General features: G+C 34.0%; 4 protein-coding genes across 7 annotated transcripts; 3 read left to right on the plus strand and 1 right to left on the minus strand.

The window, feature by feature from the left end:
- Positions 1–83: 83 nt before the first annotated feature.
- LOC145603083 (iron-sulfur cluster assembly protein 1-like) lies at positions 84–4,172 on the minus strand. The gene is made up of 3 exons (XM_081659205.1): positions 3,749–4,172; positions 1,351–1,405; positions 84–485 (listed from the first exon to the last, which is right to left on the minus strand). The coding sequence occupies exons 1-3, from the start codon at positions 4,047–4,049 to the stop codon at positions 323–325; spliced, it is 519 nt and encodes a 172-aa protein (XP_081515331.1). The 5' UTR covers positions 4,050–4,172; the 3' UTR covers positions 84–322.
- Positions 4,173–9,905: 5,733 nt separating this feature from the next.
- On the plus strand, positions 9,906–15,190 carry LOC145603093 (putative boron transporter 2). 2 transcript variants are annotated; one of them, XM_081659215.1, is made up of 12 exons: positions 9,906–11,381; positions 11,551–11,633; positions 11,737–11,929; positions 12,022–12,160; positions 12,380–12,545; positions 12,851–13,017; positions 13,154–13,327; positions 13,450–13,545; positions 13,659–13,796; positions 13,884–14,203; positions 14,289–14,559; positions 14,649–15,190. In XM_081659215.1, the coding sequence occupies exons 1-12, from the start codon at positions 11,278–11,280 to the stop codon at positions 14,958–14,960; spliced, it is 2,163 nt and encodes a 720-aa protein (XP_081515341.1). In that variant the 5' UTR covers positions 9,906–11,277; the 3' UTR covers positions 14,961–15,190. The 2 variants fall into 2 exon arrangements, with proteins under 2 accessions (XP_081515341.1, XP_081515349.1); XM_081659223.1 differs by having other exon boundaries at positions 9,907–11,381; positions 11,598–11,646.
- A 144-nt stretch (positions 15,191–15,334) lies between these two features.
- Positions 15,335–17,393, plus strand: LOC145603104 (uncharacterized). Of its 3 annotated transcripts, XM_081659250.1 has the most exons (4): positions 15,335–15,668; positions 15,746–15,839; positions 15,978–16,068; positions 16,931–17,393. In XM_081659250.1, the coding sequence occupies exons 2-4, from the start codon at positions 15,757–15,759 to the stop codon at positions 17,033–17,035; spliced, it is 279 nt and encodes a 92-aa protein (XP_081515376.1). In that variant the 5' UTR covers positions 15,335–15,668; positions 15,746–15,756; the 3' UTR covers positions 17,036–17,393. The 3 variants fall into 3 exon arrangements, with proteins under 3 accessions (XP_081515376.1, XP_081515370.1, XP_081515362.1); XM_081659244.1 differs by having other exon boundaries at positions 15,335–15,839; XM_081659236.1 differs by having other exon boundaries at positions 15,335–15,835.
- Positions 17,394–19,836: 2,443 nt separating this feature from the next.
- On the plus strand, positions 19,837–24,375 carry LOC145589617 (GDSL esterase/lipase At5g62930-like). The gene is made up of 6 exons (XM_081646274.1): positions 19,837–20,053; positions 20,190–20,267; positions 21,738–21,878; positions 22,287–22,363; positions 23,716–23,880; positions 23,995–24,375. Exons 1-6 carry the CDS (start codon positions 19,946–19,948, stop codon positions 24,161–24,163), a joined length of 738 nt encoding a protein of 245 aa, XP_081502400.1. The 5' UTR covers positions 19,837–19,945; the 3' UTR covers positions 24,164–24,375.
- Positions 24,376–26,021: the final 1,646 nt, after the last annotated feature.

The following is a 26,021-nucleotide window of genomic DNA, read 5'->3' on the forward strand; positions in this document are numbered from 1 at the left end:
CAATACAAGATCCACTTACAAAGTTATTTCATGTTGCAGGTTAATTAAACATCACATGAGCAACTCTCACAATGATACAAATCTTCAGTTCCAAATGTGTTTTTCTTCATTATCATCAAAAGGGAAAACAAAAAAACTTTGGACAAGACAATCAGTGACAGCAAAGTTAATTTACATAGGCGTAAGGTAAATAGTTCAAGTCTTGAAGACAACTATGCCCAAAGTATACCCAACTAATGCTGGTACAACCATTTATTAGTACAAGGTGGTAATCATATTACACTAGCACTCTAGCAGTAACTCAGAGGTGCATGCATCCACTTCAAGCCTCAGCGGCCTTCTCGCTGGATGCAGCCTCTGTGTTGCTACCATTCAACTTTGCACGCTTTGCTGTGTAGTCTTTAACTGCTGCTTTGATTGCGTCTTCAGCAAGCATACTGCAATGCAATTTCACTGGTGGGAGAGACAAATGTTTTGCAATTTCCCTGTAAACATCCATTTTAATTAAAAGACATATCCACAAGACCACAACATATAATTGTAGATCAACAAACTGAATTCTCAATAACCCATACATAGAAAATTAGGCAAATGTTGCATTACATTGTATTTTACATATGGGGCCTAGTCATGACATATGATTGCATGTTCAGGCTACATGGAAAACTTCACTAAAAGGTCTTGATTTATCAACGATGTTTTCTAGCATGCCAAGTTATATACAAGTAGATGTTATTCTTCCAAAAATATAAGCATAAATTATCGAATTATTATTCCGCAGCATACATCAATCAATCAATCAATCAATCAAAGCCTTAATCCCAAAAGTGGGGCATATGAAATTGCAGTAAAAACACCACAAACCTGGCATATTAATATTACACCCATCACAGCCATTACACATCTATGAACAGGACCTGCCAGAGGCTTTTCCAAAGTCCAAGGCATACTAGCTTACTACTTCAAGGGGGTGAGGGGAATAAATGACAGTTTACTTTAACATTTGGGTCAGAAACATCTTAATCCAAAATTGGAAATTCTAAATGATGGGCTTTTATGTATCACACCATCACAGTAGATAGCCATCACAATAGGTCATCTATTATATTTGGGACAGTGAAAATTGTAATGCTTATATGATGGATTTGAGGTACCGAGTACTGACTGGAAGTGGTACAAAAGAATGAAAAGAACAACCAAGTCCAAACTTTTACCCCCAACGTCAGCCACCCAAAAGGGAAAAAAGGGTTTCACTCCACACAAGTACAGCCGATAAGCAGATAATACTCTACATAAGACAAGGGTCTAATATGATCACAATAAATACATAAGATCAAGAGTGTAACTTACGTGTTTTTTATTGACACCACATCCTCCATCTGTTGCCCTTTGACCCACTCAGTAGCTGATGAAAAAGAGACAAAACAAGTCACCAGTCAGAATTTTTTTATATAGATGCAAACGATTTGTCAAGCTCCATAAGACACATAATTAATTAATAAAGCAAATAGACTTTGGAACAGCAACTCATGCTCACAGGAGAAAAAAAAAAAAAAAAAAAAAAAAAAAAAAAAAAAAAAAAAAAAAAAAAAAAAAAGAAAGAAAGAAAGAAAAAAAAAACAGCATCAGCAAAATAAGGGCAGCATTTTAAGGGAAAAATTGCCTCTAAAACTCTAGCTTCTTAATCCACGTGAAGCTCAATGCATTTGAGCCTTCTCTACAAAACCATTACAACTCTCAACATACATATTCAGAAGATACTAGACCTCAAATATAAAGGACAGCCTGACAGATACAATAATGCCTCTTTTAACTAAGATGACAAGCAAGGAGGATGGTGCCAAATGCACCCACGGCTCCAACTATTATAAGATTTATAACTCTCTAATTTTCTATCCATTTCTCAATAGCAAGGTAACATAGACTACAAACAGCAAAAAGATAAACTCCAGAGTAACTAATTCCTAGGTCTGAGGCTGCTTAGGTAGTTTCAAACTTTAAAATCCACATTAATATAAGAGTAGGACCAAAGTATACAATATTACATCCTTAGCAAAGGTATAGCGCAATCAAGCCTTGAAATTCAGACTTTCAAAGTAATTATCAACTAGCTAAAAGCGTATATTTTGCAAAATTCCAACTTTTGAAGATTACCTTGCATTTTGAAGTATCCAAGCATAACTCTCCAACATTCTAACTTCTCATAAAGCTATGGATGTAATAAATCAACCTATGTGGGTTCCTCCAGGACATTTCTAAATAATTAAATCCTAGCACATCACATATTCAACTGCAAGCTCGGATATGAGCATCTCTATCAATAAATCATGGCATACAAAACCCACTACAACATACTTTTTTATATATAGCATCTGTAGGGACAAGGACAACTCAACATCTGCCCTAGATTAAGCTCTTCTTAACAAATAAGGGCATGCACAAGTGCACAACAGCACAAAGCAACTAGATCAGTGCCCATGAGTGTGATAATAAAAAAATCCATCTTCAATCCACAAAACAAACTGAGCAAGCCCTGAAATACTTATACATTAATGTTCATGACTACTAGCTGCTCAATTGTTTTACGATCAATGAGCAATCCTCAAGTGATAGACTTATAAAAAATTTTGTAGCATCTAACATTATCTCCAGAATCCAGTCCTTAGGGATATTGTCCTTATTTGCCATCAATGAAATTTAAAATAGGGATTGTCCCTATTTGCCATGAACCGAAACAGATTAAAATAGGGATATTGTCTCTATTAAATTACGGATATTGTCCAAGAGTTTACATAAACGAGAAGGCTTGACACCTTGAACCTTCCCTCAACTTTGATATTATGCCATCCTAACTCCTAAAGTGCTACTTGCTACAAATTCATGTAGTTGTGGCTGATTATTAAGGGTGAAATGCCACTCAAGAGTTAAGACAGAGCTAGCTGGTTCTCTTAATTGTGTATATGATACAACATAGAGCACAATTTCCTCTTTGTTTCAACATATCTTAAAAGGAAATAATGAAGGAAGATATGTGCGATGGTTGGTTGGCAAATATAGCACGCTCAATAATTAGATATCTTCATAAATCACTAAGAGATTAAGAGCTCTAAAAAAGTCGCCTCACAAACCTAAATTTAAAGGCCCACAATAAAATTCAATGTCTAACTAGCTAACAAATCAAAAGGAACTTCCACAAAAAAATCTCACAAACCTAAAGAATCACTAAGAGAGCAAGATCTCTAAGAAAGTCACCTCACAAACCTAAATTTCAATCCCCACAATAATATTCTATGTCAAACTAGCTAATAAATCACGACGAACTTCCACAGGAAATCTACAACTACAGAGTAAATTCATGGGAATAGCTATAAATACTTGATAAACACGACATCGATTTACAGATTCAGACCCCGAAAATCATTATGAAAGAAGAAACCATTAGTATAAGGATTACCAAATACAAATGATAAGTATATTCCTTGCCAAAACCCTAGAACACAATTCAACACAACAAACCATACATCTAATTGAATCTCAAATAAGCTAAATCCACAGTAAGTCAATAACTAGCATAAAATCAATCCTTGTATATAACATTATAAACAATCAAGTATAAAACTACATAACAAATAAAATAAAGTAAAATAACGCAAATTAATCAAGCTAATTAAACAAAACTCCCAACAAATTCAACACAAATCAGCTCAAATGAAAAAATAAAACACCCAAATCATGAAATTGAACATACCAACAGAAGAAGAAGCAATAGCAGACCCACAACCAAAGGTCTTAAAACGAGCATCAACAATCTTCCCAGTTTTATCATCAACCCTAATTTGAAGCTTCATAACATCCCCACAAGCAGGAGCACCAACAAGACCCGTTCCAACATCTGGGTCGCTATTATCGAAAGACCCAACATTTCTAGGGTTGTTGTAGTGATCGACAACCCTTTCATGGTAATGGCGCGCGATTCCCAACGATGATGCGCGCAGCTGAGGCTGCAATTGGGTATTCGCTAGGATCTTCTTGCAAGTTTGACGCAACATTTTTAGGAATTAGGGTTTGTGAAAGGTTATGTTTGTTGATTGAAAATTGGTGGAAAGAAGAGTGGAGGAGAGAAATTGGGGGTTTTTGGGTGGTTAAAGAAGAAGATATTTGTAAGTCGGTTGTTTGGAAGAATAAGGAAATTTGGCGGTGTGTTAAGGGTTATGGATATTGCTCCAAGTGTCTAAATGTTGCCCAAATATTTGGAATTGTGGAAAGTGGAATTTTGTTAAATCTATGTAGGCATTGTTCAATTAAATTTGATAATTTCATCCATACATCTGGTAACTGTGTAGGTAGATTAGAGTTTATATTAGCGGTTTCCTAATAAATTATTAGATCGAGGTAGCTGTCAAAATAATTGTTTAAAGAGAGTCAATATGCTTGACATAAACTATTTGTTGAAAGAGAATATGAATTATGATTTGTCAATATTTTTATTTTATTTTTATTTTTTTGGTGTAAGGAAAGAAAATCTAGGTTAAGCTATATGAAATGATGAATCTAACTCATGCTTATGGATGGTATAAGGGAGAAGGAGAGGTCAAAAGATGAAAACTAGAGTGACAAAGTGTTATAGTAGCTTCCATTCGCCGCTAAGAAGCCTGTCGGCTGCACAATTAGCCCATTAATCTCCTGGTGAGTAACCGAGACCGAGTTGAAGTTTGTAAAGTCTTTCCTTGCATCCACAATTAGCCCATTAATCTCACAAAGGATTTGTCAAACTTAGTTCATAGAGCTAATCACCACCAAATCGTTCCTTATATTGCACTCAATAGTCATAGCACTTTTGATTCCTTCACGGAGAACTGCAGCTTTTACTGACAAATGGAGTCCTTTGGGTGGTCAATTTAACTGATGTGGTCATAAACACGTATTATTACCAATGTGGTCACAATTGCTAAGGGAAAACATCTCATTATATGTTTTCTTGGTGTCAATTAAACAAATTTATAAACGACCTTTTTTCATTTTTGGTTATTAATTGAGTTGTACGAGATATTTGTTTCCGTTAAGACTTTTACAATCGTGTTTGTTTTTCATGAAGGTAAAGAAGAAATATCAACTAGGCCTACAAGTCAACTCTGCCATAAACCAAAACATATTTTGAACCATAGCTCAGCCAGGCAAAAAACTCGATTTAGACATGCATTTTTAGCCCGACAAGGCTAGCTAACACAAGTATACGACAGCTTGACCTAAAATGTACCACGTATTTGTCAAGCTTGATCTATGATCACCTATAGATACATTGACAGTCCTAACCATTTAATTAAAAAATTAATTATTTCGCTACACAAATATTTCAAGTATTGTTAACCTTTTTAGGAAGTATTTCATATCATATTTATAACCATTTCCTTTTTATGTAGCTTTTGCCTTATACATTTACTAATATGCCCTTAATTAAACACATGTAAAGTTGTGTACTACATGAAGTGTCCCCACTTCACTTGCATATAATTTGTTGCACATATACTTACTTCGTTTTAATTAGAGTAATTCTTTGTGAAGACAAGAACACTTTTGTCATTTTGCCTCGCTCCGTTTCCTATCAAGTTTCTTGTCCCCTCATCTATGGTGCAATATTTGTGGAATTAAAGAACTACTTCATACTATATTTAAGAGTATAGATGTATACTCACGTAATAAACAATAAGGTATGGAACCAACAAAAAAAAAAAAAAAAAAAAAGAATGATGTAAGAAGATTAGAAGAACCTCAATGTAAGTAGTTGGTTTGTCTTATATATGCATCATAAAAGTTTAGGTTCATGCATAATATCAATTATTAGATGAAATTGCATGGGCTTAATGTTTATCATGCTCTTTATAATTTGATTAGATGGTTAGATGGGATTTGCACCAATACACTTTTAGTCCTCTTATCTTGAAGATAAACTAAGCTAAGGTAGTCCACTATTATAGTACAAGTTGATGAAGATGAGAATATTAGGTTTCATTTAATTCAATTCATAAATCATTATCATGTCAATTTGTTATATGTACCTCCAAAAACTACCAACAAGCTTATGGCCTTTATTGTTTCCCACTTATAGTTATAGCACCAATTTATTTAATTAATTTGGCATAAACTATTCACTTTGCCCATCGGACTTACATAAGCTTGATTATTATGCATGTATACTTGAATTTAATTAAATCCTCTTTAAGAAAGGGGAGATGTAAATAGGTACTTGACGTTCGTATGTAGAATAATAGTGATGCTCTTTGTCATTATATTGGACCATGGTTTTGGCTTTGTGATCTTGTCTTGTTCTTATTGCTTATGCTTGTTAGAATTATAGTATTAGACCATGTTATAATAGAATAGGTCAACTAATTTAAAGTTCGTTGAATAAGATGGAATCTGAATACCTTATATAAGATGAAGATAACATATTCTCAACTGTACGACGTATGACCTACATACCAGTCTATTTGGTAGCTGATAATATATTTCGATAAAGGGAATAAATTTTAAATACAATTTAGTATTGCGTATATAATATATGGAAATTGAAGCAAACTATATAATCTCTATGGGGTTATCAGGCTATGGGAGCACAATTTCATCCCCGAGCTTGCATTTTCTTCATTATTGTTCCATTATCATTCATTACCACTTGAGAGGTAGTGGAGATGAAAATTTATGAAGAAAGCTAGACAAAGTTAGGGGTCATCTTGAGTAATAATTAATAGGAATGATCATTAATGTTCTTCCAAATTCACATTCTAATTCATTGCTATTACTATTATATATAATCAGCTACCAAACAAAACAGGATTGGTTGTCCATCACCATACCAAATTCCCACGTTTTTTTTTTTAGTACGAAGTATGGGCCTGCTCACATTTAATGAAATGAACTGGACTGAATCGATTGGAGTTGAAGTGAAGTGAAATAAATATTTTATGAGATAAGAAAATTAGAAGCTGAATTGAACTGAACTGAACTGATTGGAGTTGAAGTAAATTAAAATTAAGATGGAGTGAACATGCCCTAATTACTAAATAAATTCATGTTTATGATTAACCAACATTGAGATACATATAAATAAATTCAAGCACTTAAAAGTCATGGAGTAAAAAAGAGTTTACAACATCTTAAACAATTCCAAAAAAAAATCTTTTATCTTTAGAGGTTTCTTTATCGAGGTTTAGCTAGATTTTGAGTTGCGAATTTTGAAAGACGTACTAAACTATGCCATTGATAAATGTGCGCATTGTGTTAATTCGTGTACGGAGTACATGTTTTTGTCAATCTTATCTTCATGCAACATGTCTATGTCTTCATACTTATACTTCGATGACGTGATATTTTTTGTAGATAAGAAAAAGTTTTTTTTTTTTTTTTGTCAAAAAGAAAAAGAATTCAACTTGCATAAGTCTCTCTGTATGCATTTTTTTGGGTCCAAATGTACTATGTAGTATAATTAATAATCCTTTGTGACATAAACAACCTAATTTATATGTAGTATATACAGAGTATATTCGAAGACAATCTTAATACTACTACGTATTATTTATAATCTATCAGTTGTGTGTTGTGTAAGTTTAGATTTTTTTTTTACCCGTTTACATCTACCTTACCTTGTAAGTATATGAGTGGCCAATCTTAATACTTCGTATTAGAATACAATCTTAATTTTTACAATCGGTTGTGCGTTGAACAATTCTAGGGTATTTTATTACCCTTTTACATGTATCTTGTAGAGTGTATGAGCGATTGAGCGGCCAAAAGGCCTAAAAAAGAGCCTTGAGTATCTTAATTAGAAGACAAACTTTATATTTAAATTGGATGTGTGGTATGCAATCTAGATTATTTTTACCCTGCGAGTGTATGAGCGGTAAAACAATAGAGTTTTAATTAGTAAGAGCTAGTCATCAATTTATTGGTTGGAATAGTATGGTTTTTAAGCCTATTAACGAGTTTGGAACAAATCCAACTCATTATTTGATCAAGTCTATTTTTTCGTTCTTTAACCAAAATAAGCTAAGTTCAATAAAAATAAATCGAGGGGAACAAAACCTTGAACATCCAATGATATATCGACAACGGAATTGCTATTTTAAAACAAAGATGCATGGTCATAATTTGACCTTAATTAAATAACCCCATAAGCAAGTTAAAGAAAGAGAAGGAGGTGGAGAAAGACAAGGACAATGTAATAAGATAAGCTGGTTTGAAGTGTATAAACGTATCTAACTAACTATTATCTAAGCTAGGCTGTTCTTTGTATTATGTTAAAATCAACTTATCATTAAACAATATTAAACAAGAACATAAGAAATCGAAAGTTAGAAAGTAGATAGTTTTGCATGAGGCATCCAAGTACTTGCATCATATATTTGTTTTAATGCGATAATATTTTATAATAAGTACGGTGTTTAGTTTGATTGGAGTGGGTAGCCGTTACTTACCTTGGGAATTTTAAACTATAAGAATACTACTAACTCGCATAAGCATATCCCCCACTCTTTGGCCGCCCCCCAAACTCAATACTAGGGTGGTATATTGTACGAACTCTTAATAATAGACATCTGTGATTTTTTTGTAAGACCGAAAGATGAATAATCTTATTACACCAACACCTCTCACATGTTAAGCTAGCTTAGTTATGTTACAATTTGATCAATGTTTGAGAGTAAAGGAGACAATAGGGAAATCTTGACCTAATCAAGTTAAGCCCGACCCAGTATTGGGCAGTTTTTTTCGGCCCAAATTCGGGTAGGACTTGGCCCGACTTAGTTTCGGGACCGTGATGGGCTTGGGAAATCGATTTTATGCAATGTTAGTTGATTCTTTTGGCCCGGCCAGAGAAGCCCGCATGGCCTGCCTAGTTTGGGCGGGTTTGGGCACACATTTTCCGGCCCAATGAATGGGCAGATTTTATTGACCTTGGCCCGGCCCGAACTGCCCATTGATCACCTCTAGGGAAATCCCCTACTATTAGAGGTGATCATTGGGCGGGTTGGGCCAAGGCAAAAAATTAGCTATTCCTCGGACCAGGCCAAGTTTCGGGCGGGAATATATGTGCCCAAACTAGCCGAGCCATGTGGGCTGGGCCAAAAAAAATCAACTAAAAGTGCATAAAATTGCTTTCCCAAGTCAACCCAAAATTTTTTAAAATTCAGGCAGAAAAATTTTGCCCAAAATCGGACTGAGTCCGCAAGCTGGGCTCAATGTGATTAGTCCTACCTACTCTCAAGTAAATATAGTTAGTGGGGTTCAAACTTGTGATCACAAAATCACAAGAAAAGTTCCCCATTAAATCAACCAAGCCTTCTAGGTTAAATTATAAATATATGTGAAGTGTGAATTGAATGCAATTATATCTACATATGCATTAGATCTTACTAGAACAGTAGAATGGTACGATATAGGGTGTTAATAGACATACTAGACAAAACTTTGCATACTATAAAATTATAGGTTGATGTTAAGCATATAGTAAATGGTTATCCGTAACTTCGAAAATGTCATTTGTCCCTTTAATTTTTAACGGTGTCAAATAATATCACATTTATTAGCATATGGACCTGATCCACAATAATAAGCCATTTATATTTTGCAACACATGACGATGTTTTAGTAATAAAAAGATAATCATCATTAAAAAAAACTTTAATGATTCAGCAAAGTGATTAGAAAGGCTACACACAAAAGCCTAAAACCTAAAGAAAATGATAAAAAAATAAGTGGATGTCACATTGGTTGTGCATTCATTTTGTGTTATGCTTACTCTATGATTTAATAATTCAATCAGTCTCTCTCCCCGCCTAATAAGCTTGCGTTTAATTTGGCCCCTCTTTTTAATTTTTTCTCAAACTCAATTTCAAAGTCCCAACTCTTTCAAATTCTTTTCTTATTTATGCTCACATTATTTCTCTCACCACAAACACAAACATCCCCATTTCATTTCCCTCAATTCTCTCTCTCTTTCACTCTCACTTTCTGCTCATTTATTGCCTGCATTAGCTGTGTTACCCTGTTCTTTTCTGCCTTCATTGCCGTTTCTAATTTGTCAGTTTTTACATTTTCTGCAGTCAATTGTTATTTTTCTGCTTCAATTTTAGTACCCAGTTGCCAAATTCTCTTCAAAATCATTTCTTTATACAGTTTCCGTACATGGGTTCTCGCTAATTTATCGTTTTGTGATTGTTTTTGATGATGCCCATTTGCCCTTAATTTTGTTCTAGAACATTCTTTCTGCAGTTTATAATCATGGGTTTTCGCTAAATTTGATTTCTTAGTTGTCTTTCATTTGTTTAGGTGATGCCCATTTGCCTGAACTTGTTCTAGAGTACTCTTTCTGCAGTTTATAATCATGGGTTTTCGCTAATTTTTACTTTGAAGTTGATTCTGAGTGATGCTCATTTGCCTAAATCCGCTTTAAATCAGCCTTATTGCTGTTTTTCAGTCATGGGGTTTCGCTAATTTCTCTTTTATGAGTTGTCATTTCGTTTGTGGGATGCTCATTTGTTCAAAGCTGTCATAATCCATTCTTAATTGAGTTTGAGATAATGGGGTTTCGTTAAATTTGTTGCCTATAAACTCGTGTTCTTGAACTTGAGGCAGTGTTATTGAGTGTATTAAGCTTGATTATGTAATTGATTGTTTGTGTTTTGAGTGGTTTTTTGGTGGGTGGTTGTTGATGAGGGCTTTCTGTGGATGATTTTTCAGTATCAGTTTTAGAATGAATCTGAAATCTGTTGCAGTTAGCCGCTAGTTGGTATATTAGTTGATGGAATTTGCTGGTCTATTCCGCTAAAATATACTCTTGTATATCTATGGATTCGACTCGCTAGTCATCTTTGTTTACATAGTTATGGAGCTCAAGTAAGTAATAGATACTTGTTTCCTCTTAAATCAATTTGATCAAGTACTATTCTTTCATTCATTTATAGCTGTATATCAACTAACCAAATCTATTTTGAGCATAGGTTTAGGTTCATTAAGATGTAAAGTTCACCATTATACCACATCCAATGAGCAAGATGAACCAAATATTTTGCTTCTTGATTAATGATCACCTACCATTAGCTTTCTATCCATAATAATCTTTGGCCTATCTCTTCTTATGGAAACTTGATTATTCTTTTGCCTCTCGAGTCACTTCCATATTTTTGAGTGAGTTTAGTCCTTTTTTAAGTGTCCTTGTTCTAGTTGGGATATTATAGTATACCCTTAGAAGGAGGGGGGGCTTGTAGACGTGATTGATCGATCATGGAAGAAACTTTTGTTCCCTTTCGCGGAATTAAAAATGATCTTAAAGCAAGACTTCTTTGCTACAAGCAAGATTGGACTGGGGGACTTCGTGCTGGAATTAGGTTTGTAACACTATTCTTTGCCATAAGTTACTGGTCTTGTGCCATTTTATTTGTGCTTTTGATAGTCATTTCCAACTAGGGGGTGTCTGAGTAATACTACTTATCAAAGACATGCTAGTTATAATTCAATAGGAAGCTTATATTCACTCTGCCCATGTTCTTGGTTCAGGATTTTAGCTCCAACAACTTATGTTTTCTTTGCTTCCTCAATTCCAGTCATATCTTTTGGGGAACAGCTGGAAAGAACTACTGGTACTGGCATACTGTTAAGTTATCCGCGGAACAAATACATTCCTTATTGATGCTGTGTCAATCAAGCTTTAAAATGACATGATTTGTTCAATTACTATTGCAGATGGATCTTTGACAGCAGTTCATACTCTAGCATCAACAGCAATATGTGGCATCATCCATTCAATCATTGGAGGACAACCGTTGCTTATTCTAGGCGTTGCTGAACCAACAGTTATTATGTATACATTTATGTACAACTTTGCCAAGGAGAGGACAGAATTGGGACACAAGCTTTACTTAGCTTGGACCGCCTGGTAGGTAGTTTGGAAGGCTCAACTACAATATATGGAGTATATGAGAAGAGCTTTGCTGAATTATTGTCAAATGTCTGTATTTGTGCATGCAGGGTTTGTGTATGGACAGCCTTTCTGCTTTTCTTGTTGGCTGTGTTGGGAGCATGCTCTATCATCAATAGATTTACACGCATAGCCGGTGAGCTGTTCGGCCTGCTTATAGCAATGCTCTTCATGCAGCAGGCAATTCGTGTGAGTATGATATGCTTGTAATATCTTCTTATTGATTTTTTAAGAGCATAATCAATCTAAAGTGTATAAAAATGCTTTCTGTCAGAATTTCTACATTGTGACATGTTCAATGCTGTACAGATCCTTTCTGACTTTTCTAGGACAGCTTTTAAACAAAACCCACATATATTTAATTGGAAGAAGCACCTTTGTTGATCTTGACCAAACTTTTCATTGTAGGGAGCGGTGGAAGAGTTCCGTATACCTGATAGGGAAAATCCTAATCAGACTGCATTTCTTCCTTCTTGGCGCTTTGGCAATGGAATGTTTGCGTTGGTTCTGTCATTTGGCCTTCTATTAACTGCACTAAAAAGTCGTAAAGCTAGATCATGGCGCTATGGTGCAGGTATACATTCATTCTTTGGATCTCTATTCTTGATCCCATGGATAGAAAAGGGTGTTTTAAGTTTACTGAATGTAAATTGTCCTTTGACGTAATATTAAACTTTTCTGCTACGGTAAGTTATTCTCCTATGTCCAACCTAACTGTTGGTTGTAGTTTAACATTTCTCACTGCCAGTGTCTACCTGCATTAGTTACTAGATCTGCTGCTGCTGGGTGTTTTCTGCTATATGCAGAATAACCTTGAATTTTGTTCGTACTTCAGTTCTATTAGGTCATTTACATCTTTGCTTGATTCAAAATGAGCAGGTTGGTTACGAGGGTTAATCGCTGATTATGGTGTGCCACTTATGGTGCTGGTATGGACTGCTATATCGTACATACCAACTCATAATGTTCCGGATGGGATTCCTAGGCGTCTTTTCAGTCCAAATCCATGGTCTCCTGGTGCTTATTCAAATTGGACTGTCATCAAGGTGTTTTTAGAGTGTTGAATCTTGTATTTTATAGAAAAGATGATAAAAGTGTGTTTGCTTCGGAATGAAGACACAGTTTTATCTATGCTTCCTTGCTGCAGATCCTTGTAAGAAGTACATCTTTCTTGTCTTTCAGGAAATGCTGGAAGTGCCTGCATTGTACATTGTTGGAGCATTTATCCCAGCCACCATGATTGCTGTCCTCTATTATTTCGATCATAGTGTTGCTTCTCAACTGGCTCAACAAAAGGAGTTTAACCTGAAGAAACCTTCCTCCTATCATTATGATCTCCTTCTCCTTGGTTTTCTGGTAAGCATTCTATCCCAAGATTGAACTAATTTCCTTATGATGTTTGAAGCAAAATTTAATTGTCTACTTTGGTTTAAAGTTTTATAAAGCTTAATATTATTTGTCTAATTGACCTTCCACAGGTCATATTCTGTGGTCTTATTGGTATTCCCCCCTCAAATGGAGTTATTCCTCAATCTCCCATGCATACAAGAAGCTTGGCTACTCTCAAACACCGGGTATCATTTGCTCATAACTTGGCTAATAGTTAAACTACCACAAACATTTTTGAAACCTGTTTACTACGTATATGAAATGCAGTTCTAAGATGATTTACTGGCTTTTGAAACAGCTTTTAAGGAACAAGCTTGTAGCAGCAGCAAGAGATAGCATACAGAAGAATTCAAACTTGGGTCAGTTATACAGAAACATGCAAGACGCTTACCAGGATATGCAGACACCTCTTGTCTATCAGATACCATCTTCTCTGGTAAACTAGCTGACCTAAATCTGTTAATTAGTAATAACAATGATTATAGTGTTGCTTCCTTTATGTTGAACTCAGAATTCCTAACAGGGGCTTAAGGAGTTGAAAGAATCAACAGTACAGAAGTTCTCAGAGGGTGGCAGCATTGACACACCAGTTGATGAAACTGTTTTTGATGTAGACAAGGACGTAGATGACCTTTTACCCATTGAAGTAAAAGAGCAACGCCTCAGCAATTTGCTTCAAGCTGTAATGGTTGGTGGCTGTGTAGCAGCTATGCCTGTCATAAAGAGAATCCCCACAGCAGTTCTTTGGGGATACTTTGCTTTCATGGCCATTGAAAGCTTACCTGGAAATCAGTGTTGGGATAGAATATTGTTACTCTTCACTGCTCCTGGTCGACGATATAAGTATGCACTTCTAACTTCCAACTTTCATGCAGAGTGTCTCATTATTCTTGCTATCTTACATTTATTTCTTGTTGACATTTTCCAGATTGCTTGATGAGCAGCATGCAACCTTCATCGAGACAGTTCCCTTCAAAACAATTGCACTCTTTACAATTTTTCAGACTGTATACTTGTTGCTGTGTTTTGGCATAACATGGATCCCAATAGCAGGAGTTCTTTTCCCCTTGTTGATTATGCTACTTGTCCCAGTAAGACAGTATGTATTGCCTAGATTTTTCAAGGGAGCCCATCTTCAGGATTTGGATGCAGCTGAATACGAAGAGGCACCTGCCATTTCCTACAAAATGTCATTTGAAGTAAGCTCTTCCAATCCTTCTACCTGATTTTCTCTTCAGACTAATTAGATAACCATTTATGTTCTGCTTGCTAATTACTATCTGCATAGGATCAAGATCCCCAGGCTTCTGTGACTAAAATGGAATCAGGAGAATTCCTTGACGATATTATGACCAGGAGCAGAGGTGAAATCCGCCACATTCAAAGTCCAAAGTTAAGCAGTTCTACCCCAGTTTCTCAAGAGAATTTAAGGCATGCTTCTAGCCCAGGGTTGTCTCATAGAGTATACAGTCCTCGAATCACTGAACCAAGGAAGGGGAAAAGTCCTGGAATGAGCCCAGAAGGGGTTGAGATAATGGAAATTCCCAGTTCTCGACCTTCACCGCTTGGAAGGAATGGTCATGCTTCATCTTCAAGCTAAGAAGTCTATTTCCCTTGATAGTATAGCCGTTTGTGAAAGTGCTCGAGAGGCCTATTAAATATAGATATACATTTATGTTTTGTGCTTGTAGTTCTGATTCTAACCAATCATTTTGTGTAGATTGTCTGTTGTAATGTTGTGTCAAAAGGATGATGGACAGTCAATATTACGATAATGAAGAAGCAATTATCAAAATTACCTCTCCTAATACTAAGAATTCTGAATTCCTACGTTTTTTTGTTTGGCTATGCTTGAATTGAAGAATGAGAGTGGCAGTTGCATTACAAAAATTCCGACCATTGTTTTAGCATAACATATCACAGAATGACAGATCAGAATCGCTGCCTATCATTTTTAATGCGCAAATATGCATTGTGTATTACTAGAAGCACTTCTTAAAAAGATTTCCTGTGATGTAATCATGTAAAGAAAAACATGATCTCTTGTCTGGAAACTCTGTAAGCAGCATTGATAATGATAGAAGATATGATAGAAGATGCTGTAATAGAATATTAGCTTCTACTATATCTTCTATAAGATATGTTAAATTTACCTAAAGATTTGATTGAATATCTAAATTGTTACTCTCATATCCATGATTTAAAAAAATGCAGCAGTCTAAGAATATGATCATGAAATGGATTGCACTATGACCTGATTCCTTGTGTTAGGTAAAATGCCCTGATGAGCTCAGTATTTGCATTTCAGGTAATTAATCATTGGTACTTTCTGTTGCTGATTGCTGTTACTGAAATTATCTGAACTCTTATGAATTCCATAATCAGTGACCAGACAAATGAGAAATACCTGGTGGAGACAACATTTGGAGCCCGAAACTCAGAACATCATCATGGCATTTGCAAGTTGTTATGCTAGTTAGTGAGTCTGATAAATAATTGTCCTATACGTGTCCTAATCTGTTCATGTCTTATCAGTTGGCCTCGTTACTCATCACTTGTCTGTTTTGTTTCATGCTTTTTTGATCTTTTCTCAAAGACTATGTGTTCCCTTTTGTAGTGAGTGCTCAGGAAGGCGAAACATCTTCAAGTTGCTGAATGATTTATCCAATAATGGCTATGAGCTACACCATGGGAAACTTTTCAACCAGGTATGAGAGTAGGGTGTACAAATTGCCCTACATAGCCTTCTATGATTACAAGCAAAGGACAAATGTTAAGGAATATATCTATGCACTGCATCTGTCACCTACCTGATCTTGTTAGCTATGTGCTGATAGTTTCTTTCTCTTCTGACCTAATATTTTTATATTCTGTTAGGTTGGTTTGTTTTATTGATACTTACATGATTACAATTTTACAAATGTTAACTTCTCTTGTGAATGTTGTAGTTGTCTTCACCTTAGAATGATTGATTTCATACTGTAGTGATCAAAATAGCTGTAACACAAATTTCTACATGAACCTGGACACCTTGTTATACCTTAAGGACAGGTACACTAGCGGCATATGCCCTCACACGTCATGTGCAACGCGTGCAACGCGTGCAATTGCATGCCACACACCACCTTGGGTGCAGGTACACCTAGGAGTATGAACGTATGATTTGTACTGAGTATATGTGGCAATAGTTCCTTCAGTTTTATACTCGTATTTGATATAATATTGACATGATCCCAATAAATACAGGGTAGTTGGTTGAAATATCCATGATTTGACATATAGATTATCATCATCTAGTATGAGTGATACATGAATCTGTATTTTGGTGATGCCAGTAAATGACTGGTCCTGGATTTCCTTCAAATTAGATAGTTACTGGCTAGTGGCTACTGCATCCTGATGTTCATGCAATAATTAGATAAGTCCAGTTTTCTTTCTGTATTGTGATATTTTTTACAGTGCAATTGAATGTAGAAGTAGAGTTTTCCTCACTGTACATCCTATCCAAATTTTTGTTTTATTTTTGTGAAACCTGAATTAGTCTCTTTCATACTTTTTGGACTTCCCCAGATCTTGCCAGTTGCAGCAGTTGTGTACTGCTTTGCCGCGACAGCATTCTCCAGCAGGGAAAGTTATTACAATCTACTCCCATCAGCCCCTTCCTCGGAAAGATGATCATCACTCATCTTGGGTGTTCGGTAGGTAGTTAGGTACTGAAGTGCAGTAATCCTGTTATGATGCAGGATTAATATTAAGATTTTTAGATTAAGATTGTGGTCCGTACAAAAAGGTCCATTACCTAATATAAGAGGGGTCACATAATTAAAGAGGGGTCACATTAATCTTAAAGATTTTGACATGTACAAAAAAGATAAATTATGGGGTCATCGTACAATTGAAACACATAATAGTGGAATATGATTGTATCATCGTATGTCATTGCTTCCACCATAATTTGCTTTTTATTCTATAGTTTTCTGATGTGGTGACAAAGATTGGTAACCACTAAGGAAGCCCCATATTACATTATAGGGTCTTTGCTGAGCTTATTTTGGTGAACTGTCTTTCTTTTGTCATTCTTTGAGTGAGGTAGGATAAACCCCTATCTTTGGTTTGCTGCTTATTTTAAGCTATGTTCATCTTACTAGATTTCCATTTCCTTGTTGATTGGGTTTCATAGTTTTCGTCTTTGTCTAACTTGCATCCTAGAGTATCGGGAATGGTGCTCTCATGCTGGCATGTGCGCAAGATGTGCACGTGTGAAAAAGGCATGTGTTGTGTTTATGTGTTGTTTAATTAACTTGTGTGTGCTACTCTAAAATGCATGCAATAATTAATAGGAACACCTTGTGAAAGTGAGGGAGGGAGAGAGGAAGTTTGCATGCAAAAGATGCATAGCTTATCATATACAATACACTCGTTGTATGCAAGATCTACTGTGTTATTTATAAAAATTAGTTGGAAGAATATGGAGTACTACATAAGTCACCTCCATAACATGTTTTCATTTTGACATATTTTTAAACAAGTTGATGATGTCAACTAAACTAGTTAGCTAAACTCAAGGCCTCAAGGATCAAATTTTATCCCAACAAGTAATTTCTTTCTTGATATGCAAATTTGACTCCATACCCATTGAAAAGATTTTGCTCATTATCATACCTAAGTTAAACTTAAGTGGATACTCACCATTGATATAATTATTTTTGCAAATATTTTGCTCATTATCATAATTCATACCTAAGTTAAACTTAAGTGGATACTCACCATTGATATAATTATTTTTGCTTCCCTTGGTTAAAGATGTTAGTATTAATAATGTATGGATATTTTTTTCTGTATAAATTTTACCATCTTCATTCGAGCAATTTGGTGTGCCAAACAAAATGACATGAATTGGCTAAAATTAAGATTCAAGAGACCCAAACTTTTATCAAGACAAAATAGTTGTATTGTAATGCATAATTTTGATTGAAAAAAAAAATCCAAAGATAATGAATGGTACCTTCGACAATGTTTTGAAATCCTCGACAAAATGGTTTCCCACTCTAGGCCTCTTACAAAGAAAGCCCACTATATAATAAGAGAATTAATCCATATTAGGGGCTACCACTGAAGTTGTTAAGCATAAACCCAAAAGTCCCTTTCACAAGATTCAACCACAAAATAATTTTAGGGGTTTAGGGCTGGTTCACTTCAGCTTAATTTCAGTTCAGTTCAGTTTAGTTCAGTTTAACTCCTAATTTCCTTCTCTCATAAAATATTCATTTCACCTCTGTTAAGTTCAGTTTAGTTTAATTTAGCTCAATTCAGTAAATGTGAACAGACCCTTAGGCCTTAGTACTCCCTTTGTTCCTTTTTTTGTGCCTCGTTTGACATTTTACGGTCTTTAAAATGCGTCGTAAAACGTAAGTAATTCCATTTCTATACTTGTAAAAAAAATTTAAAACTATTTTTATAAAATATACAATAAGACGAATCCATCCTACTTGATTATATTATCTCTTATAGATTAATGGGAATTTACGAACAAAGATTTAAAAACATTTGACTCAATTAGTTGTAATTAGGTAAAAAAAAATAGGGCAGATGGAGCATATACTTGGGTGTATGACCCAAGGCATTTTTGTTCATTTACTATTTTTTTTTTTTTTTTTCATTTTTAAAATACTACTCTAACATGAGAAAAAAAATACAGTATCAAATGAGTAAAACTACACCATGTGTACATTTGTTTCCATATATGCTCATCCACTCAAGGGTATTAGTTTAATTCAGTAAGATAATACAATACAAGTTTAATAAAAATAACCTAAATAATTTCACTTCAACAAAAATAAGGTTGAGAAATAGAACTATTTATTGAAATGATATTATTTTTACTAAACTCAAAATATTTTTATTGAACTGAAATTATTTTTGTTGATTCTCTATTATATTTTCTTCTTTAAATTTATTGATTTTTACTAAATTGAAATAATTTGGTTATTCTTTTATGTGTGCTGCATGCCTGCAGTCAACAACTGTTCCAGATGTCTCTTACCAATTTGGTTAATTTATGTTGATATTACCATGTTATCTAAGTCTTTTTTTTTTTTTTTTTTTTCCTTTTACTGTTTTTATTTCTTCTTATCAAAAGGACAGATAATACAGTAGCCCACCTTATAGCAAGATTGAATACTCGTGGTTGCTCGAAATTTATTTACTGTATAAGTGTATATGAATCCGTTTATGTAAGGGTTTGTTCTCATTGACTGAATTAAGCTGAACTGAAGTGCATATTTTATTAGAGAAGGAAATTAGAAGCTGAATTGAAAATAACTTGATGAGAATAGGGCCTAAATCTTTACTTTTAGCGGAACTTGATTTATACTTCATATATTCTTGCCTACTCATAAGTCATACAAGTAACATTTTTCAAAAAAAAAAAAAAAAAAAAAAAAAAAAAAAAAAAAAACTCAAACTAATTACACCTAGTCCCATAATCAACGCATTGACATTTACATTACACAAGTAGAAGAAGATTGTAGGTAGAGATCCAAGTTCCATTAAATTGTGTTGAAGTTCTATTAAAGTGGAGTGAAAATGATGGGAATAAGGCCGCAGATCATACTATTTGGGGATTCCATCACACAACAATCCTTCGCTCCTAATGGCTGGGGTTCTGCTCTTGCTGACAATTTCTCTCGCAAGGTATTTTTTTTTTTCTTCCCCATTATCATTCCTTGTTTCTTGCACAATTCCCTGATTTTTAATTGTGTTAATTTTCTCTATGTTTTCTTCTACATTTCAGATTTCCTCATTTTAATTTAATTAATTATCTTTGTAGGCCGATATACTGAATCGAGGCTATGGTGGGTACAACACCAGATGGGCATTGTTTCTCTTGCATCACATTTTTCCACTGGTATGTTCATAACCCAGATTTAGTTTGGGTTTCTATTAAATTTTTGATTTTTTAAATTTTATATTTAATTTTTTATCTTTTATGGTGATATTTTTGTTTGAATATCCTAATAAAACCAAAAAAATGGAAATTTTGATAGAGAAGAGTAATTGTAAATTGTAATGTTGGTGGAAGTTGGTGAAGGTGGAGGATTGATGATGGAAAAGTTAAATTTCTGTATAAAAAATAAAATGATGGGTATGTCTAAAACTTGCACACAATTGAATGTGCCCAAATTAAATTTTATGTTTACATGTTATGGAGTTGGGTAAATGTAGTGAAAGAATTGAACTTCAGGACTTTTTTTTGTAGAAATTGGGGGTTGTTTGGTTCAATATACGAAGTATATGGAATGGATTGGAATGGAATCTCATACTAGAAAGGTATGGATTCTAAAACTCATACTAGCCTAAAGTTGTTTCGTTTAATGTTGGAATGGATTGTATTCTTCATTAATAGAATGGATTGTGAATTTTAGAAAGGGAGGTGGGTATGGGGGTGGAGTTAGAATCCCTTGGGTATAAGATTCCATTACTTAAAAACTCAATCAAACAAAAAAATAGATGGAATGGATTCTAACTCTATTCCAATTAGTTCCAAATGATCCAATCAAACGACCCCTAAAGAGTTTTGTTATGTTAATTGGTCTGGATGATAGGATTGCACATTAACGAGTTATTTTCGATGAACCCTTTATCCTTTTTTTGGGTTTTGGTATAATTGAAAGTGTTTTAAGTGTCAATAGGTATTTTAGATTAGAGTATAATTTAAAATGGTTACATGAGAAATCTAGATTAGGGTTCATCAAGAAAAGTGATTTCATCTTACTTGTGATTTTGGAAAGTAGCACTGTTGCAGTTCCTTAAAGTAGGAGCTTGTTGGTGAGCATTTGGAAATACCAGAATGTGAATTGTATAGAGTATTAGAGTATGTCATAATGCTAAGTTATTTGTTATTTTTGAAGCACACAACTTATGAGTCTATAAGTTTTGGGCTCTCTGACTCTCTGTTGAGATGTGAGACTACCATTGAGTTTTTACGTAAAGTTTGCATGTTTTTGACCCAAAATGAAGTCTTGCGGTGTTCAAATTCATGTTGGGATGTAAAGCATTTATCATGGATATATGAGAATTAAGATGAGATAGAAGCATAGAACAATATGAGTAATCAATAATGTGTGTGAAAGGTGGGTGTTAGTTCATGTTAAGCTGATTTTGAGAGGGAAGGGAAAGGGGGGAGGGGGGGTGGGGGTTGGTACTCAAAATGAGGGAAAATAAGTGGCTCCTAAGTCCTAAGTACATAATGCTTCATAATCAACCAACTCTTTGGTTGAAGGTGTGGTTACACTTTGTGATTGAGCTTAAACTTGTTTCAATTCTTCATAATGACCATAAAATTTCTTTTATTTTTTTGCCTCCATTATTCCTGCAGGGTTTGGCTAGTCCTCCTGCTGCTGCCACCATATTTTTTGGAGCTAATGATGCGGCTTTGCTTGGGAGGAATGGTGAAAGGCAACATGTTCCTATCGAGGAGTTCAAGGAGAACCTTAAAAAAATTGTTCTGCACTTGAAGGTTATCTTATCTCCTAAATTTGATGAACTTATTTATTTGTTGCAAGTCAGTTGGTCTCATTTTCTTTTGTCTGCTTAGAAAGCTTTCATCCTTGCATTTTAATTTTTTTTTTTGTTTGATTGTCATAAGTGATTTGTGTGGAAGAGATAGTGCTATCTTCCTTAGTACTAAGATATGTGGTATCTGTCACTAGAAATGTATCCTTGCCTCTGAGAAGGTATCATTTTTGGTTACAAAGAGTAATCAGTGCTTGTAACTCCATGTTTGGAAATTATCAACACAGGTCAAATGTCCATTACTGTTAAAAACATTCTCATAAGTTGCTTCTTAATTTTCCCTTTGTTTGATCTGACTAGCATGTATGATTTATTAATGTCTACTTCTATAATCCGTCTCAATAAATTGCAGAAATGCTCACCTAACATGTTAGTGGTGCTTATAACTCCTCCTCCTGTTGACGAGGAAGGCCGCATGGAATATGCTCAGTAAGTCTACTCATCTTCTAGATGTTTGTGAAGATTCTTGTATTTCATTCCTTTCTAGGTGTAGACTTGTTTGCTGAAATTGCAGAAATTATACATTAACCTTTGATGCAGCCATTTAACTTTAGCCGAATGGCCATATTAGAATAGTTATCAGTAGGGACAGCCCGCGCTTTACGTATGACCCATCACCTTGGACTTGAGGAAATTCGTCTTCTAATCTTGCTTCTTTGATTGTTTCCAAACTGAATCTTGCAAGGTCGTTTAGTATATATTATCTCACACTTTGCAAGTTTTTTTCCTTCACTTGTCGTGACTGTGAGTTAGGTGATATAGACTTATACACTGATTTTTTTTTTCAAAATGGTTGTTTGTCCAAGGAAGTTTTTGGCGATAAGCCCTCCAGAATTTAGAATGTCTTTTTATCCCAAATGATGGTTACTGATAGAATAAAAATATTCCCTGTTCTGCTTCTGGTTATTCTTAAAATGCAGTTTTATTTTTTCTTTTTTCAATATATATATATATATATATATATATATATATATATATATATATATATATATATATATATATATATATATTATTGTTATTATTATTATTATTAAATGGCTATTCTGGTTTTTTTCATAAAATGTTATACACATGCCGTATTTTATTTTCCTCGTATCTTAGGGAAATATAAAACTTACCTACTTTTTGCTCTCTTGTCTTCCTCTCTATTCCATCTTTTTAAAGTCTTATTTAATTGTTTCTCCCTGGGGCGTTTGGTGATATTGAGATTTGAGATGAGTAGAGCTTGAGTGTTTTTTAAATTTTTTTTATTTTTTAAGTTAAACTCAAGCTCATGAATCTGCAAGCCTTAAATTTCGAGTTTTAACTCATGCTTGTGAAGCTTGTATTCAAATCACTCATCTGTGATGTAGAATTTATGTCTCTATGGCCCTATGTAGGAAGAGGAAGCTAAATTTATGAATAAATTGTGTCTTTTGGATTATAAATCCATTCCTTTGTTTCCTATTATTTTATCAATCCCGGGAATTTTTGTGTGATGACCTACCAGAAGTAATCCAAGTTATGGGAGAGAGAAAGAGTAGAAGAAGGAATAACGTCAAGTTTCTTAATATTTTGTTTTAGTGGCTTGATCTTGTATTGTGCTTTGATCATTAACTTGCAGGATGAAATGGCATATTGTATTCAGACTGTGTATTGGTTTGTTTCTTTTGTTCCTCAGCTAGGCTCAAATTTTATTATTTTATTTTCAATTTTATTATACTCACATCGTGCAAACTGCAAATGTATCTGTCATGTAAGTTTACGAGGATCTGAAAGCAGCACTTTTACTTTTCTGCTAGGTCGATGTATGGTGAAAAGGCAATGAAGATTCCAGAAAGAACAAATGAAACAGCAGGTAAATATGCAAATCAGTGTATTACATTAGCGGAGGAACTGAGTATTCCCTCTATAAATCTATGGTCCAAGATGCAAGAAAATGAGGGCTGGCAAAGAAAATACTTGAGGTCTGTTTCATTTTGAATTTGTTTTTTGACCAATGCTTACACCTTCCTTGAGGAATTATATCTGAAATATATATACAGTAAATACTTGATCTTAGTAATTTCTCTCATTGACAGTGATGGGTTGCATTTGACATCCGAAGGCAATGCAGTTGTGTATAAAGAGGTAGTTCGCGTCTTTAACCAGGCTGGTCTTTCTGCTCCAAGTATGCCTTATGATTTCCCTCATCATTCAGAAATTGATTCAGAGAACCCTGAGAAAGCTTTTACCATACAGTGTTCATAATGCTCTGTATATGCATTCATTTGCAACAACTTGAATATTGTATTTTCTTTACACTGATTCATTGGAAAGGTGTATGGAGATTTTGTGGATATTTCATGGTTATATTATATTCTTTGACTAGTATCTAGAACTATGACTTCTGATCATGAGGTTTAAAAATACACTTATAGTTATCATTTCAATCTGATAGTATTTTTTCATACTTTCCTGAATATGACAAGTGTCTTGAAAGAGTATTAGTTAAGGATTTCTTGTGCGTAATTTAAATTTTTTTTGGTTGATAGGGAAGAAAAAATGAAGGTATTTCCTTTAATATTATTTCAATATTGTGAGGATTTTGGTAACTATAATAAAGTAAACATCATCACCTTTATGATGCACCATCAACCCTATAAATAGACATAGTTGGTGCTGTTGTGGCTATTAGAAATCATGGTACACTCATGGGATAAACTTGGTGCTATTTTGGCGATAAGTCAAAAGTGGTATTGTTTATTGCACCTAATTTATAGTTGGCGTTGTTGAGGCTGTTTTTGCTTTGAAAGGATCCCTCTTATTCTTCTTCTTTCCCCTTGCCCGATGTAACATTTATATAATGAAAAATTGATACTTTTCCCTCCTTCCCTCTTCAAATCTAACCAAGTTATACGGTGTGTTTGTGTGACAAACTGACAACTTTAAAAAATTTGTCAGCACCCTCTATTTTTCAATACTTGTGCAAACAATTTAAATGACTTCTAGTCTTCTACGTCATATATAAACGAGTTTTGAACTACGAGTATAAAGAACTAGATGCTAGTATGCTACCTTGTGATATAATGTTGCATTAGTTTCAATTTATACTACACAAATAAAAATTTTAACATGCGAATACATAAGTATTGCATATATTAATATGTAAGGTCAAATTTGTGCATTGACAAGTGTACTGCTAATCAAAGTGTTGCAATTATTTATAAACAAAGAAAGTATTAATTTTCAGCAATATTTAAAAAAAAATACCATGACCAACTAAATCAAATCGTAAATCCTCTTCCATTATTCATCACTAAACTTTGTTCAAAGCGTAATTTCTATATACATCAGGTATAACCACAGTATATATACCTTTATTTGCACCAAAAAAAAAATAACCATATAAATAAATAAATAAATAATATGGAGTAATAAAAAATCAAAACAAAGATAAATATGTTCAAAGTTGTGCATTAACAAGTTATAAATAATGTTATAATGTTTAAGACAATTTAAAGAAAGTGATTCAAAGATAATTCGTCATATATTTGATACTTTATAGAGCATTGAAGATCATAAAATTGTAAGTATGTAACGTAAGAAAAAATAAAGCATTCATTACAATTTGATTCAATAAGTATATGTAATGAGATAATTAATTTCTTTTAAATTTGATTCAATAAGTATATGTAATGAGATCATTAATTATTTCTGTTAACATGTTTGCTGACTTAAGACAAAGGTGGTCGTGAATTTGACAACTTAATTTAGTAAATTCGACATTTATTCGTAGTAGGAATAAAATGTCCGATAAACTTGAGTTGTATCCCCATTTATGAAACAATATTATGCTGGATTTTCCTACACCAAAAATGGGAAAGAATAAAGATAGCTTTTTTTACTTTAACTGAATAACTAACTACAATTTTTAAGTTATAGTATATAAAAAGAAAGAATATTAGTCAAGTGGAAAATGTCCATGCAATAAACATAAGCATGTACAAGTATTTTAATTTATTAAGTACGTATATAACTTAAAAGGTCTAACTGTCTAATATAATTAAGCGTGCTGATTGAGACGGGTTTGATCAAATGTTTTTTGTAATACCAATTTTATTTTATT

This window comes from Chenopodium album, chromosome 2, assembly GCF_948465745.1.
Source record: "Chenopodium album chromosome 2, dcCheAlbu1.1, whole genome shotgun sequence".
NCBI classification, from domain to species: Eukaryota; Viridiplantae; Streptophyta; class Magnoliopsida; order Caryophyllales; family Amaranthaceae; genus Chenopodium; species Chenopodium album.

Bases quoted from the DNA above. Each gene is read 5' to 3' on its own strand.
- LOC145603093 (XM_081659215.1), top strand. From the start codon at position 11,278: ATGGAAGAAACTTTTGTTCCCTTTCGCGGAATTAAAAATGATCTTAAA. The intron at 11,634-11,736 runs GTACTGGCATAC...TTACTATTGCAG, and splicing joins ACAGCTGGAAAGAACTACTG to ATGGATCTTTGACAGCAGTT. The intron at 13,328-13,449 runs GTAAGCATTCTA...GACCTTCCACAG, and splicing joins TCCTTCTCCTTGGTTTTCTG to GTCATATTCTGTGGTCTTAT.
- LOC145589617 (XM_081646274.1), top strand. From the start codon at position 19,946: ATGATGGGAATAAGGCCGCAGATCATACTATTTGGGGATTCCATCACA. The intron at 21,879-22,286 runs GTTATCTTATCT...AATAAATTGCAG, and splicing joins AAATTGTTCTGCACTTGAAG to AAATGCTCACCTAACATGTT. The intron at 23,881-23,994 runs GTCTGTTTCATT...TCTCATTGACAG, and splicing joins TGGCAAAGAAAATACTTGAG to TGATGGGTTGCATTTGACAT.
- LOC145603083 (XM_081659205.1), bottom strand. From the start codon at position 4,049: ATGTTGCGTCAAACTTGCAAGAAGATCCTAGCGAATACCCAATTGCAG. The intron at 1,406-3,748 runs GTATGTTCAATT...CTTTTTCATCAG, and splicing joins TATTGCTTCTTCTTCTGTTG to CTACTGAGTGGGTCAAAGGG. The intron at 486-1,350 runs GTAAGTTACACT...GGATGTTTACAG, and splicing joins GTGGTGTCAATAAAAAACAC to GGAAATTGCAAAACATTTGT.
- LOC145603104 (XM_081659236.1), top strand. From the start codon at position 15,729: ATGAATTCCATAATCAGTGACCAGACAAATGAGAAATACCTGGTGGAG. The intron at 15,836-15,977 runs GTTAGTGAGTCT...TCCCTTTTGTAG, and splicing joins ATTTGCAAGTTGTTATGCTA to TGAGTGCTCAGGAAGGCGAA. The intron at 16,069-16,930 runs GTATGAGAGTAG...GGACTTCCCCAG, and splicing joins ATGGGAAACTTTTCAACCAG to ATCTTGCCAGTTGCAGCAGT.